Below are 14,222 nucleotides of genomic sequence, written 5' to 3' on the forward strand. Positions count from 1 at the left end.
GCTGGAGTGAAATGGTGTGATCTCAGCTCACTGCAACCTCTGCCTCCTGGGTTCAAGCAATTCTTCTGCCTCAACCTCCCAAGTAGGTGGGATTACAGGAGTCCACCCAGCACGCCTGGCTAATTTTTGTATTTTTAGTAGAGACGGAGTTTCACCATGTTGGCCAGTCTGGTCTTGAACTCCTGACCTCAGGTGATCCGCCAGCCTGGGCCTCCTAAAATGCTGGGATTACAGGCATGAGCCACCACGCCTGGCCCATTTTCTTAATGTAAGTTCACAATATGTCATTAGGGGAAAATGACTTTGGCAAACTCATATGCTTTAAAGGCAGAAAGATATGTACTAAGAAGGCAGTTAGAGCTAGAAAATTCTTGACATAATTACAACTTTAGCAAGAGAATAAAAATAGATTTTAAAAGTGTGTGCATGTGGGGAGGTGACAGAGTATCTTTATATGTACTTTAAGAAGCTGACGAGTTATCCAGACACAAAAGGTAACATTCTCATCAGAACAGGCCAAGATGAAACACCAGGGGCACTCTTCATAGAAACTAAGTGGATGCTTCTGGCGCCAAATGTCTTTGCCTGGTTCTTCCTGGCATTTCTGCTTGACTCCTTCCCTCTGTATCATTCTCAAATCCCCAACCTTTCCACTGGCAAAACCACTGTCTTCTCCCTCAGGCTCTGAATAGATAACACAAATGTATGGACATGTTTTGTCCTTCAATTAAAAAACCTGCTTGAAGCTCCATTGACGTAAGAATTAACTGGTAGTTCTTTATCTTACCTAGGCTTATGTATTCAAAATTTTGCCTGTTTTCTTGGAATTATATGAATTTCCTTATTAAGCATTTGATTTGAAGGAAGCTGTGCATGTCTATTAATTACCCATGATATACATGTGTATTACTTTCTGAAACTTCTCCTTCAGTCTCCTTTGAGTTTAATTTTTGCTTAAGATGTTTAGAGTTCCTGAGGTGCTTCTCTGGGCTAAAATTTAAAGTTTTTTGTTTTTTTTTTAAAAGCAAATAAAAGTAAATGAATGGCTAAAAGATAAGGCTAAATTTTCTAGGCTGGGTATGGTGGCTCATGCCTATAATACTAACACTTTGAGAGGCTGAGGCGGGAGGATCACTTGAACCCAAAAGTTCAGGACCAGCCTGGGCAACATAGTGAGACCTCATCTCTACAAAAAAAATTTTTTTAAAAAGAATTAGCCGAGTATGGTGGCACGTGCCTGTAGTCCCAGCTAATCAGGGGGCTGAGGTAGAATGATCGCTTGGGCCTGGGAGGCAGAGGCTGCAGTGAGCTGAGATCATGCTGCTGCACTCCAGCCTGGGTGAAAGAGGGAGACCCTGTCTCAAAAAAAATTTCCTTAAGTTTATTTTCTTGGTGGGGGTAGGAATGCAATGGAGAAACAAAGAAAAACACTGCACAAAGGGTGCAGTGTTCTAGTGTTCATCTAAATAATGGAGAACTGGCATTTTACAATTAAGATATAAAAAATGTTCATACTTTCAGAATTTCCAAGTCAGAGGTGGCTTACAATAGCTTTCGTTAGAAAAGGGTGAGACGCACAAATAAAATGCTCCCTGGTGGAACGAAGGCCCCTTTAAACCTTTACCAAGCTCTTTCTCAGAAGCTCACAAAATTTAAGACAATGAGAACATGATGAGAAAGCAAAGCTCTGCAACATAAGGTTGAAAATGACGATAAAAGACTGCGATAAAAGACTAGTGGGATGAACATGAATGCTTGTCAGTGACAAACACATTATGCCTACAAGGAATAAATACTGCATTTCTCTTTAGGTCTATTTACAGAGGACTCCATGACCTTTCAGGTATAAACCTCCACTGGCAGAATATGTTTAATCACAAAAGTTCTGTGGTAAATTATAAAAAATAAGAAATTTGGATTTAAGCCTTCTGCCATTTCCAATACAAGTAGCTTTGAGTATTCTTGGTTGACAAAGGAATGTTTGCATTTCTAATGTTAACAAAGAAAATATCCACCACTGGCTTCTTAACCAGAGGGAGAGAAGCGGGCAGGTTTCTGGATAGAGGTTTAAGGCAAATCAAACAGGTTCACAACTAAGCATCCTATTAGGGATTCCAGGCATGGCTTTGTTTTCTGAGGGACAGCTCCACATCATCTCAAGCCAGGTTTTCCACATTGCTACCAAACTGGGGACACATTTCTGTATCAGGCTTTTGAAAGAACTTTAAGTTATATACACACACCGTCAAAGCATATACTGGTGATGCTTGATATTTAAATGAATCCTACAGTGAATCATTTATTTCCTTTGAAAATAAGGTTTTCAAAAACTGGCTACAACTCTGATTGCATGAATGAGATTCAAAGATTTCTCATGTAAAAGAAAGATCTCAACCTCCTTATACTGTGAACTCGCTTTCCAAGACTAAAAACTGGTATCTCCTCTTCAGTCTCCTTACACATCTGAAATCATTCCTGCAATATGAGAGGCACTTTTATTAGGTGTAGCATCTATTAAAAACTCTAAAGCCAGGGTAGAATTTGCTGAACAAAGTAATAGCACTAGCCTAATAGGCATTACTTATAAGGACTTTTCCCCCTTTAATATAAAAGTATAACTACAGCAGTTCAATGTACAAATACAAAAAAAGTTCTCATACTAAAAAAAAAGTACCATAATACTGTACATACAAAAACTGTTCAACAAGAATGATTTAAATATGCCTGTTCTTCTCCAGATCTGGAAGACACAAATGTAAAGTTCTGCAACTGTATTATTGCTAAGAACATGTGCCCAGGAACACTGTGTTTCCGTTTCTCCCCCTCAGCCCAGCCCCGCCTCCAGAGTCCCCTGAGCTTGGATCATGAGCCAACAGCATCCCTGAAGATAACCAGAGCCAAATGTTTACTCAATGGAAGTCATTATTCAGTGAGCTGCTGCTTACCATAAACTATGAAAAGCACAGGTTTTAAGCCCGCCAGGATTAAATCCAGACGGAGGTCTTCCCATCCCCTGATTTGCTACTGGCAGTGCTTTTGTTGGACCCAGCTTTGGACCCCACTTTGGCCTTCTTCTCCCGGGGGCCATGAGGGTTGTTTTGGTGACTGTAGGCCTGAATTGCCAGATCCAAGCGTTCCTGAGCCATCCTGATCTCCCGCTGCAGAGCCTCCAGGTCAGCTGGGAGGTTCTCTTCATGGCTGCCATACTGCTGTTCCTGGGCTGTGTTGGCCTTGTTTTGCTTGTAGGCGATCTTAGCATTGGATAGTTCGGTGTACTGGATTTGATCTGGTTTGACAGCAATGTTATAGCCAGGGGGAGCAGATGGTGTATTCCAAGTGAAAGGATAATTATAAGCACCCGGATCCTCAAGTTCCCTCCTTTTACTGTTTAGTGAGTCTCGAATGGTCCCAAACCCTAAATGAAGCATCTCCCAAATGTTAAGCAAGAGGCAAAGGCCTGTAACACCATACATTATCAGAAGGAAGATGGTCTTTTCAGTGGGTCTAGAAATAAAGCAGTCTATCTTATGAGGGCAAGGAAGTCTGCTGCACACATAAAACGGGTGGACTTGGAAGCCATATAGAAAATACTGCCCTATCAGAAAACCCACCTCAAACACGGTCCTTGCCAGCAACTGCAGCACATAGATTTTCATGAGCCCATCTTCCCGAATCCGTCGTCGGCCATCATGCTTAGGTTTGGGTTGGCTCTGCTCTTTATTTTCTTTATCACTTTCTAACTCCATCTCTGGATACATCATAGGATCCTCTTCGTTATCCTCCTCTGTTTCTTCCAGAGCCCGGTGTTGTTTCCAGCGCATTGCATAGGGCTTGCTCCGAGCCGCCTTCTTGTCTGCTTCACCGTGCTCCATTTTGGCAATCTTGTGGATAGCATAACCCAGGTACATCACAGAGGGAGTTGCCACCAGGATGATCTGGAACACCCAGAAGCGTACATGGGAGAGGGGTGCAAACGCATCATAGCAGACATTCTCGCAGCCCGGCTGTTCTGTGTTGCACACAAATTTGCTTTGCTCATCATAATAGATGGATTCTCCTCCTACAGCTGTAAGGACAATCCGGAAGACAATCAGAACAGTGAGCCAGATCTTCCCCACAAATGTGGAATGGTTGTGAATCTCCTCTAGCAGGCGAGTCAGGAAGCTCCAACTCATGGTGATTGAATTGGTATGCCCTGATAAAAGTGGAAAAATACCAAAAGAAAATCAACAAATATATTAAATCTTAATTTAATTATTAATTTATGATATCTCTAGGAACTACTACTTTGAATACTTGAAATCTAACTTCAAGGTTCACAGTGGAACAAATGTTAGAATAAACAGCATCTCGGTTGGGTGCGATGGCTCACGCCTGTAATCCCAGCTCTTTGGGAGGCCAAGGCAGGCAGATTACTTGAGGTCAGGAGTTAAAGACCAGCCTGGTCAACATGGTGAAACTCCGTCTCTATAAAAATACAAAAATTGGCCGGGCGCGGTGGCTCACGCCTGTAATCCCTGCACTTTGGGAGGCCGAGGCGGGCGAATCACGAGGTCAGGAGATCGAGACCATCCTGGCTAACACGGTGAAACCCCGTCTCTACTAAAATACAAAAAATTAGCCGGGCGCGGTGGCGGGCGCCTGTAGTCCCAGCTACTCGGGAGGCTGAGGCAGGAGAATGGCGCGAACCTGGGAGGCGGAGCTTGCAGTGAGCCGAGATGGTGCCACTGCACTCCAGCCTGGGCGACAGAGTGAAGACTCCGCCTCAAAAAAAAAAAAAAAAAAAAAAATACAAAAATTACCCGGGCACGGTGGTGTGTGCCTGTAATCCCAGCTGCTCAGGAGGCTGAGGCAGGAGAATCACTTGAACAGAGCAAGACTCCATCTCAAAAAAAAAAGAATAAATAGCATCTCACTCTCCACTATCTTCAGGCAGGTCAATTCACCTCAGTCAACACCTGTTGGCCCTACAAGGTCCTAGAGAGTATGGATTACTTTCACATCTCCTCTGGTTTGAAAGGTAAACTTGTAGCTACTATTTATCAAGATGTATTTCTCAGACCTCGGTTCTTTTTTTTTTTTTTTTTTTTTTTTTGAGACAGTTTCCCTCTTTCACCCAGGCTGCAGTGCAGTGGCGTGATCTTGGCTCACTGCAACCTCTGCCTCCTGTGCTCAAGTGATTCTTGTGCCTCAGCCTCCGAGTAGCTGGGATTACAGGCATGCACCACCATTTTTGTATTTTTAGTAGAGATGAGGTTTCACCATGTTGGCCAGGCTGGTCTCGAACTCCTGACCACAGGTGATCCTCCTGCCTTGGCCTCTCAAAGTGCTGGGATTACAGGTGTGAGCCACCATGCCTGGCCATACCCAGGTTCTTTACACATACTATTATTTCATGAGACCTTCAGAATTTTGTGAGATAGAGATTAAAAAAACACACAGGTATAGTTATTCGGTCCAATCACAGAAAAACCACCACGGAGAACATGAAGGGGACACCTTGGCTAGACTCCACTGTGAAGGGGTGACTTATTAGGAAACTTAAATTTTAGACAAGTGCTAAAAGGGATTAAGAAGATGGTACAGCTACAAACTGCTGGCAATCATTAAGAACTAAAAAGACGAAGGGAACTAGGAAGATCTTCCCTAGCTAGACTGTATAGCATACCAGATTTTGGTTTCACTTAGAAACCCACAGTGAATGGTTTTGCAATAAATATTATACCCCTTTACTATATAACAGAATCTACAAATTATACTTCTGTACCTTATTTATGGCAGACATTAAAAAATGATTGCCAAACTGAATTGTGAGGACATTAAATTCAATCAACAGCAAATCCACTTAAAATAGCATTTTAAAGGATAGTTTCTTTCTGAGATTCCCAGATCTACATCCAGGATCCAGGTAAAAAAACACCTAAATGAGGTAATATATGGGAAATCCCTAATAGAACCCCAACACAAAGTAGACTTAACTTTTAACTTGTCTTCCTCCCTCTCCCAGTTTACTTCTGCAGATTACAGATGATTTGTCAGCACCACCTAAGTTTAAATACACTTTACCTGTTGTCCAGAGCTTCTGTTACCCAAAATTTTCTTAGAGAAATGATGTTTTGATTGCAATTTTTCCAGATTGCCTCTGGAAAGGAAAAAGAAAAGAGCAGGTCATAAGCTTCCTGCCACAGAAAACAATGAATCACTAAAATGCTATTTTCAGAAAGAAACAAAGTTTTCTATGTACCATAAAAATCAATGAGAATAAGATGGAAACAGGCTTCAGTTTGAATACCAGTTTTCTCCTCCCATACAGGTGGCAGGAGAAACTATGTAACAGGTGACCTAAAGATTCTTAAGTCACCAGTCCAAGAATATACAACAGGAAGATGAGTCAGTAGTAAAAGCATGAAGCAGATGAACTCTGGCACCTATAGGAAAAAGCCAAAGCAGAAGAATTGCAGCAAATTGAAAGTGGGTCACTAAAGGTCTTGCAAAAACCTTCACCCCGTCTGCTGTATTCCCTGAAGCAGCCAATACGCCTCTCAGGGGGATTTAAGCAGCTAACCAGGAGCAAGCTGTTTAGCTAAAACACCCAACAGCTGGCTCTCAGTCACAGGAACACCAGTCTCCATAGGAGGTGATTTACAGATACAACTGCTCACAAAAAGTCACAGAAAGAAAACACCTGTATCTGTACTGGATTAAACAGCAAAACAGAAAAGTTTCCAAGATGAATTATGCTCATTATCAAGCTCTGGCAACTCTGCATACCTCTGGCCAAATGTCATCTGTAAGGCGAGAAAATAAATTTAAAACAATTCCTGAATGTTATGTGTTTATAGTAAATTAAAAGAGTGCTTTGTTTTGTTGTTTAAAGATACAGGGAAAAAAAACTGGAACAATTTCCAAAGGACCAATGGGGAAAAAAAAGTGCAGGCATGAAGCTGCATAAAGATTTGCATATAAGCCTGGGCAATATAGTGAGACCCTATCTTTCCAAATTTTAAAAAAATTAGCTGGGTGTGGTGGCAGTGGTGGCCAATGCAGTCTAACCTGGTAGACAGAACAACACCCTCTTACACACACACACAAGCACACACAGACACACATGGCCCAGCACAGTGGCTCAGGCCTGTAATCCCAGGACTTGGGGAGGCCAAGGAGGGGGGATCACTTGAGTTCAGGAGTTTGAGATCAGCCTGGGCAACATGTGAAACCCAGTCTTCACCAAACAACAACAACAACAACATCCCCCAAAATTAGCATGGTGATGAACACCTGTGGTCCCAGCTACTCGGGAGGCTCAAGTGAAAGAATCACTTGAGCCCAAGAGGTAGAGGTTGCAGTGAGTTGTGATCGTGTCACTGCACTTCAGCCTAGGTGACAGCGAAACCTCAAAAAATAAATAAACAAAGAAGCAAAAAGATTTACATATGAAGAATCCAGGCCAGGCGTGGTGGCTCATGCCTGTAATCCCAGCACTTTGGGAAGCCGAGGTGGGTGGATCACCTCAAGTCGGGAGTTCAAGACCAGCCTGACCAACATGAAGAAACCTTGTCTCTACTAACTAAAAATACAAAATCAGCCAGGTGTGGTGGTGTATGCCTGTAATCCCAGCTATTTGGGAGGCTGAGGGAGGAGAATCGCTTGAACCTGGGAGGTGGAGGTGGCAGTGAGCTGAGATCGCACCATTGCCCTCCAGCCTGGGCAACAAGAGCAAAACTCCATCTCAAAACAAAACAAAACAAACAAAAGAATCCAGCTGAGCATGATGGCTCACACCTGTAATCTCAGCACTTTGAAAGGCTGAGGAAGGAGGATCACTTGAAACTGGGAGCTCAAGACTGCAATGAGCTATGATCATACCACTGCACTCCTGCCTGGGCGAAAGAGGGAGACTCTAACACAATAGAATTTCCAGTATAGCTCCCATGTCTAGTCCTGCTTCCCAACTGAGCTTACCACCTCTTTTCTCATTGAATATACAAGTTATAGAACCTCAAAACAAGAAGTAAATAATATAAAATCTTTAAACGGTGATTTAAGCCAGGTTTCCAACACAGAACTCCATGATTCCATCCACAAATTCTCTGCAGGCTCAGATTTTCCCTAAAGCCTGAAATTTCTATTTGTTCCAATAAGCCAAAATTATGAAAATACAATTAGTTAGAACTTATCTGTTATATCTCCATCCACAAAGATAAATGTGTATCTTTTTTTTTGAGACAGAGTCTCGCTTTGTCAGCCAGGCTAGAGTGCAGTGGCACGATCTTGGCTCACTGCAAGCTCCGCCTCCCAGGTTCATGCCATTCTCCCGCCTCAGCATCCCGAGCAGCTGGGACTACAGGCGCCTACCACCACACCCGGCTAAATTTTTTGCATATTTTAGTAGAAACTGGGTTTCACCGTGTTAGCCAGGATGGTCTCGATCTCCTGACTTCATGATCCGCCTGCCTTGGAGCTCACTGCAACCTCCACCTCCCAAAGTGCTGGGATCGCAGGCATGAGCCACTACGCCCGGCTGATTTTTGTATTTTTAGCAGAGACGGGGTTTTCACCATGTTGGCCAGGCTGGTTTTGAACTCCTGACCTCAGGTAATCTGCCTGCCTCGGCCTCCCAAAGTGCTGGGATTACAGGCATGAGTCACTGAACCTGGCCTTTTTTTTTTTTTTTTTTTTTTTTTTGGAGACAAGGTCTCTTTGTTATCCAGGCTGGAGTGCAGCGACACGATCTCAGCTCACTGCAGCCTCAACCTCCCCAGATTCAGGTGATCCTCTCACCTGAGCTTCCCAAATACCTGAGACCACAGTTGCATGCCACCATGCCTGGCTAATTTTTGTATTTTTTGTAGAGAAGAGGTTTTGCCATGTTACCCAGGCTGGTTCTCAACTCCTGGGCTCAAGTGATCTGCCTGCCTCGGCCTTCCAAAGTACTAAGATTATGAGCATGAGCCACTGTGCCCGGTCTTTCTCTTAATATAACTCTGTGGGGAAAAAAATAGGCCGGGCGCGCTGGCTCACGCCTGTAATCCCAGCACCTTGGGAGGCTGAGGCGGGTGGATCACCTGAGGTCGGGAGTTTGAGACTGGCCTGGCTAACATGGTGAAACCCTGTCTCTACTAAAAACACAAAATTAGTCGGGCATGGTGGTGCGTGCCCATAATCCCAGCTACTCGGGAGAATGAGGCAGGAGAATGGCTTGTACCCGGGAGGCGGATGTTGCAGTGAGCCAAGATCGTGCCATTGCACTCCACCTAGGAAAGAGCAAAACTCCATCTCAAAAAAAAAAGAAAAAAAAAAACCCGGCTGGGTGCGGTGGCTCACGCCTGTAATCCCAGCACTTTGGGAGGCTGAGGCGGATGGATCACCAGGTCAGGATACCGAGACCAGTCTGGCCAACATGGTGAAACCGTGTCTCTACTAAAAACACAAAAAAATTAGCCGGGTGTGGTGGCACACACCTGTAGTCCCAGCTACTCAGGAGGCTGAGGCAGGAGAACGGCTTGAAGTAGGGAGGCAGAGGTTGCAGTGAGTCGAGACTGCGCCACTGCACTCCAGCCTGACAACAGAGCAAGACTCTGTCTCAAAAAACAAAACAAAACAAAACGCCCATAACATTAAAACCCATGTATGCCTATTGTTCCATTATTGGAACGCTAAGCATGTGGGAGTTATTTATATCCTACTTCTCAAGATCATTGCCAAGGTCTGATTTTTTCAAATTCAAAAAATTGCAATCTCAGACATAAATGGGTTAAAAGAAACAAACACACAAAAAACCCCATAATCACAGCTACTTACAAATGTTTTGGTTTTCCTTATGTCCTTCTAGTCTTTATATAAATGAATACTCTTTCCAAAAAACATTAATTTACAAAGGGATCTAGTAGTAAAAATGAACTTTATTTTTTTTTGAGACAGAGTCTGGCTCTGTAGCCCAGGCTGGAGTGCAGTGGCACAATCTCAGCTCACTGCAAGCTCCACCTCGCAGGTTCATGCCATTCTCTTGCCTCAGCCTCCCGAGTAGCTGGGACTACAGGCGCCCACCACCACGCCCGGCTAATTTTTTGTATTTTTAGTAGAGACGGGGTTTCACCGTGTTAGCCAGGTTGGTCTCGATCTCCTGACCTCGTGATCTGCCCGCCTTGGCCTTCCAAAGTGCTGGGATTACAGGCGTGAGTCACCATGCCTGGCTTTCTCTTTTTTTTTTTTTTTAAATTGAGACAGAGTCTCACTGTCGCCCAGGCTGGAGTTCTGTGGCACAATTTCAGCTCACTGCACCCTCCACCTCCCAGGTTCACACCATTCTCCTGCCTCAGCCTCCCGAAGAGCTGGGACTATAGGCATGCGCAACCACGCCGGCTAATTTTTGGTATTTTTAGTAGAGACAGAGTTTCACCATGTTAGCCAGGATGGTCTCCATCTCCTGACCTCGTGTTCTGCCCACCTCAGCCTCCCAAAGTGCTGGGATTACAGGCGTGAGCCACCATGCCCAGCCAAACTTCTCTTACACTTGTTTACTATTTGTATTTCTTTTTGTGTAAATATGTTTACCAACTTAACTCCAACATCTCACAAAATGGGTGATGAGCAACTAACCTTCCTTCCTTCCTTCCTTCTCCTTTCCTCCTTCTCTTTTTTTTTTTTTTTTTTTTGAGACAAGAGTCTCTCTCTGTTGCCTAGGCTGGAGCGCAGTACCACGATCTCAGCTGACTGCAGCTCTGTCTCCCAGGTTCAAGCAATTCTCCTGTCTTAGCCTCCCGAGTAGCTGGGACTACAGGCGCACACCACCATGCCCAGCTAATTTTTGTATTTTTAGCAGAGACGGGGTTTCACCCCGTTGGCCAGTCTGGTCTTCAACTCCTGACCCTCAGGAGATCCGCCCGCCTCTGCCTCCCAAAGTGCTGGGATTACAGGTGTGTCACTGCACCCAGCCACAACTGTCTTTCTAAAATAAAGAACCATGGGCTTCCTAAAATGAATGGCAGTATCACCACTGTTTTTACCCGTCGAGTCAGTAAGTTTTTCTTTGATACTCTTCCCTTTCCTCTCCTTCCAAGTTACTTTTTTTTTTTTTTTTTTTTGAGACAAGAGTCTCTGTCGCCCAGGCTGCAGCACAGTACTGCGATCGCTGCAGCCTTCATCTCCCGGATTCAAGCAATTCTCCTGCCTTAGCCTCCCGAGTAGCTGGGACTAAAGGTGCACACTACCATGCCCAACCAATTTGTGTTATTTTTAGGAGAGATGAGGTTTCGCCATGTTGGCCAGCCTGGTCTCCAACTCCTGACCTCAGGTGATTCACCCATCTCGGCCTCCCAAAGTGCTGGGATTACAAGCGTGAGCCACCATGCCTGGCCACAAGTTATCCATTCTTACTCTCAGTGAAATGTCAAATAATTCCTGGGGGATGACTGTGGTCTGGGAAACATTTTGAAAACATTAGTCCTCATTTCTGTAATGGGTCACTCATTCTCTAGGCAAGCCCTCTCCCCAGCAGCTATGTATTAACAAAGCATTAAGGATTGGCTTACAATGTTACAGAGTACAATACTCCACCAGAGAAATTAAGATCATTTCAAGAAGCAGAAGGCAGGTTCTGGAATTAACATTTCTAAATAGAATATGTCACTACCAATTGTGGTCTCACTGTGAAAAAAAGCCGGTTCTTGCTCCGCTGAAGTTTCCTTTCTCCTGAACCATAATTATTATTATTATTATTATTTGAGACAGAGTCTTGCTCTGTCTCCCAGGCTGGAGTGCAGTGGCATGATCTCAGCTCACTGCAAGCTCTGCCACCCGGGTTCACGCCATTCTCCTGCCTCAGCCTCCCGAGACTATAGGCGCCCGCCACCACGCCCGGCTAATTTTTTTATTTTTAGTGGAGACGTGGCCTCACCATGTTAGCCAGGATGGTCTCAATCTCCTGACCTTGTGATCCACCCACCTCAGCCTCCCAAAGTGCTGGAATTACAGGCATGAGCCACCACACCCAGCCCTGAACCATTATTTTATCTACTTTTTTCTTGAATGGCTTCTTAAATTATTTTTTTAAAGAATGCTGCAATTCATGGAAGCCCATAATTCAAAAGGATTCACTCACTCACACACAAAAAACCCTGGAGATCTACAGAGGGGCCCCTCAGTCTTCAGAACTGATCAGTGCACAAGTGAGGAAATGGTCTACACAAGGGACCTGAACAGGTGCCTAAAATTCAGGACATAGGGCCGGGAGCGATGGCTCATGCCTGTAATCCTAGCACTTTGGGAGGCCAAGGCGGGTGGATCACCTAAGGTCAGGAGTTTGAGACCAACCTGGCCAACATGGCGAAACCCTATCTCTACTAAAAATACAAAAATTAGCCAGGTGTGGTGGCATGTGCCTGTAATCCCAGCTACTTGGAGGCTGAGGCAGGATAATCACTTGAACCCGGGGAGAAGAGGTTGCAGTGAGCCGAGATGGCGCCACTTCACTCAAGCGTGGGTGAAAGAGCAAGACTGAGTCTCAGAAAAAAAAAAAAAATTTTTTTTTCAGGACCTGTCTTCTCTGGCTTCCCTGCTTCTGAAAACAAACTCGGTTATAGTGTAAGGGCTGAGAGTCTGAGAGTCAGCTGTGAATTGCTCTTATGAATAAAAAATCATTTCTCCATACTCCATCTACAAATAGAAAATGACATGGAAGCACAAGTCAAGAGGTGGAGATGGGTAGAGGCCAAATATCTCAATGTCTTTTGCTAATTAGTAAAGCCCCAATTTTTCATTATTATTTTTTTGAGACTGGGTCTCGCCATCACCCAGGTTGGAGTGCAGTGGCGTGATCTCAGCTCACTGCAACCTCCACCTCTTGGATTCAAATGATTCTCCTGCCTCAGCCTCCTAAGTAGCTGGGATCCAACTGATTTATATGTACTTTTATACTTAATATCTTCATGAATACATCCGAAATGCCTTGTCAACTCAAGTTGAGTTTGTATCTATAAATTCTAGGAGGTGGTATTGTTAGGTCACAGGCAATGTAAATCTGCATGGTTTTTGCTTTGTACTGTCATTTGATTTTCAAAAAAGGCACTAGTAATTTACAGTGCCTGGCAATGAATGTATACTTAAAACAATTTCACCTCCACCTCTTCAGCACTGGCATTATGCTCCTTTACTAAATGCAAAATGGCATTTCAAAATCATGTCAATTGTATGTTTCTAAGACAGTAGGATACGTTCCCCCTCATATATCCAACCTCTTTGTGGGTTATTTCCATCCTTTTACCTATTTGTCTACAGAAGGTACTCTTGATATAGTATAGGCATTGATTATTTGACATTTAATATAAACATCTCAGTTTATTTTACTGACTTCCTTCAAATTTTATTATTTTTATAGAATCGTATCAATTATTTAAAAAATTAGAAGGTTTAAAAAGTTTTTTTCTAAAGTGGCTTCTATTTTTAAAAAGAATACTGCAATTCATGGTAGCCCATAATTCAAAAGGATTCACTCACACAAAGAAAACCTAAATACTGAAGAAAATCATGTTTGCTTATATAACATTTATTAGAAATCAAATGTGCTATTTTTAGTCTATTTCCTAATAACTTTGACACAAATCTACCTTGTCTTACACTAGAAAACAGAATTTTTAAAATGGGCTGGCATCAACATGGTAATAAATTACGTAATTCTCTCTCAAATTCTTATCTCAAGAGCTTTCTATAGGTTATATCCAAACAGAATCAAATTAACACCGTGTTTTTTTCCAGCCGGGTGCGGTGGCTCAAGCCTGTAATCTCAGCACTTTGGGAGGCCGAGACGGGCGGATCACGAGGTCAGGAGATCGAGACCATCCTGGCTAACACGGTGAAACCCCGTTTCTATTAAAAAATACAAAAAACTAGCCGGGCGAGGTGGCGGGCGCCTGTAGTCCCAGCTACTTGGGAGGCTGAGGCAGGAGAATGGCGTAAACCCGGGAGGCGGAGCTTGCAGTGAGCTGAGATCTGGCCACTGCACTCCAGCCTGGGCGACAGAGTGAGGCTCCGTCTCAAAAAAAAAAAACAAAAACAAAAAAAACCGCATTTTTCTGTAAAACAGAATTCATAGTTTTGTTTTTTGTTTTCTGAGACAGAGTGTCGCTCTGTCACCCAGGCTGGAGTGCAATGGCGAAGTCTCAGCTCACTGCAACCTCTGCCTCCTGGGTTCAAGCCATTCTCCTGCCTCAGCTTCCCAAGTAGCT

General features: G+C 43.8%; 1 protein-coding gene across 2 annotated transcripts in view; it reads right to left on the reverse strand.

The window, feature by feature from the left end:
* Positions 1-1,380: 1,380 nt before the first annotated feature.
* The window catches only part of GJC1 (gap junction protein gamma 1), a 28,487-nt gene continuing 15,645 nt past the window's right edge, over positions 1,381-14,222 (reverse strand). For both annotated transcript variants that reach the window (XM_005584445.5, XM_045374665.3), the window contains exons 2-3: positions 6,067-6,142; positions 1,381-4,195 (exon numbers count right to left, since the gene is read on the reverse strand). In XM_005584445.5, the coding sequence (XP_005584502.1) occupies positions 2,985-4,175 (1,191 nt within the window). In that variant the 5' untranslated portion in view covers positions 4,176-4,195; positions 6,067-6,142 and the 3' untranslated portion in view covers positions 1,381-2,984. The remainder of the gene's footprint in view (positions 4,196-6,066; positions 6,143-14,222) is intronic.

This window comes from Macaca fascicularis, chromosome 16 (genome assembly GCF_037993035.2).
Source record: "Macaca fascicularis isolate 582-1 chromosome 16, T2T-MFA8v1.1".
Classification (NCBI taxonomy): Eukaryota; Metazoa; Chordata; class Mammalia; order Primates; family Cercopithecidae; genus Macaca; species Macaca fascicularis.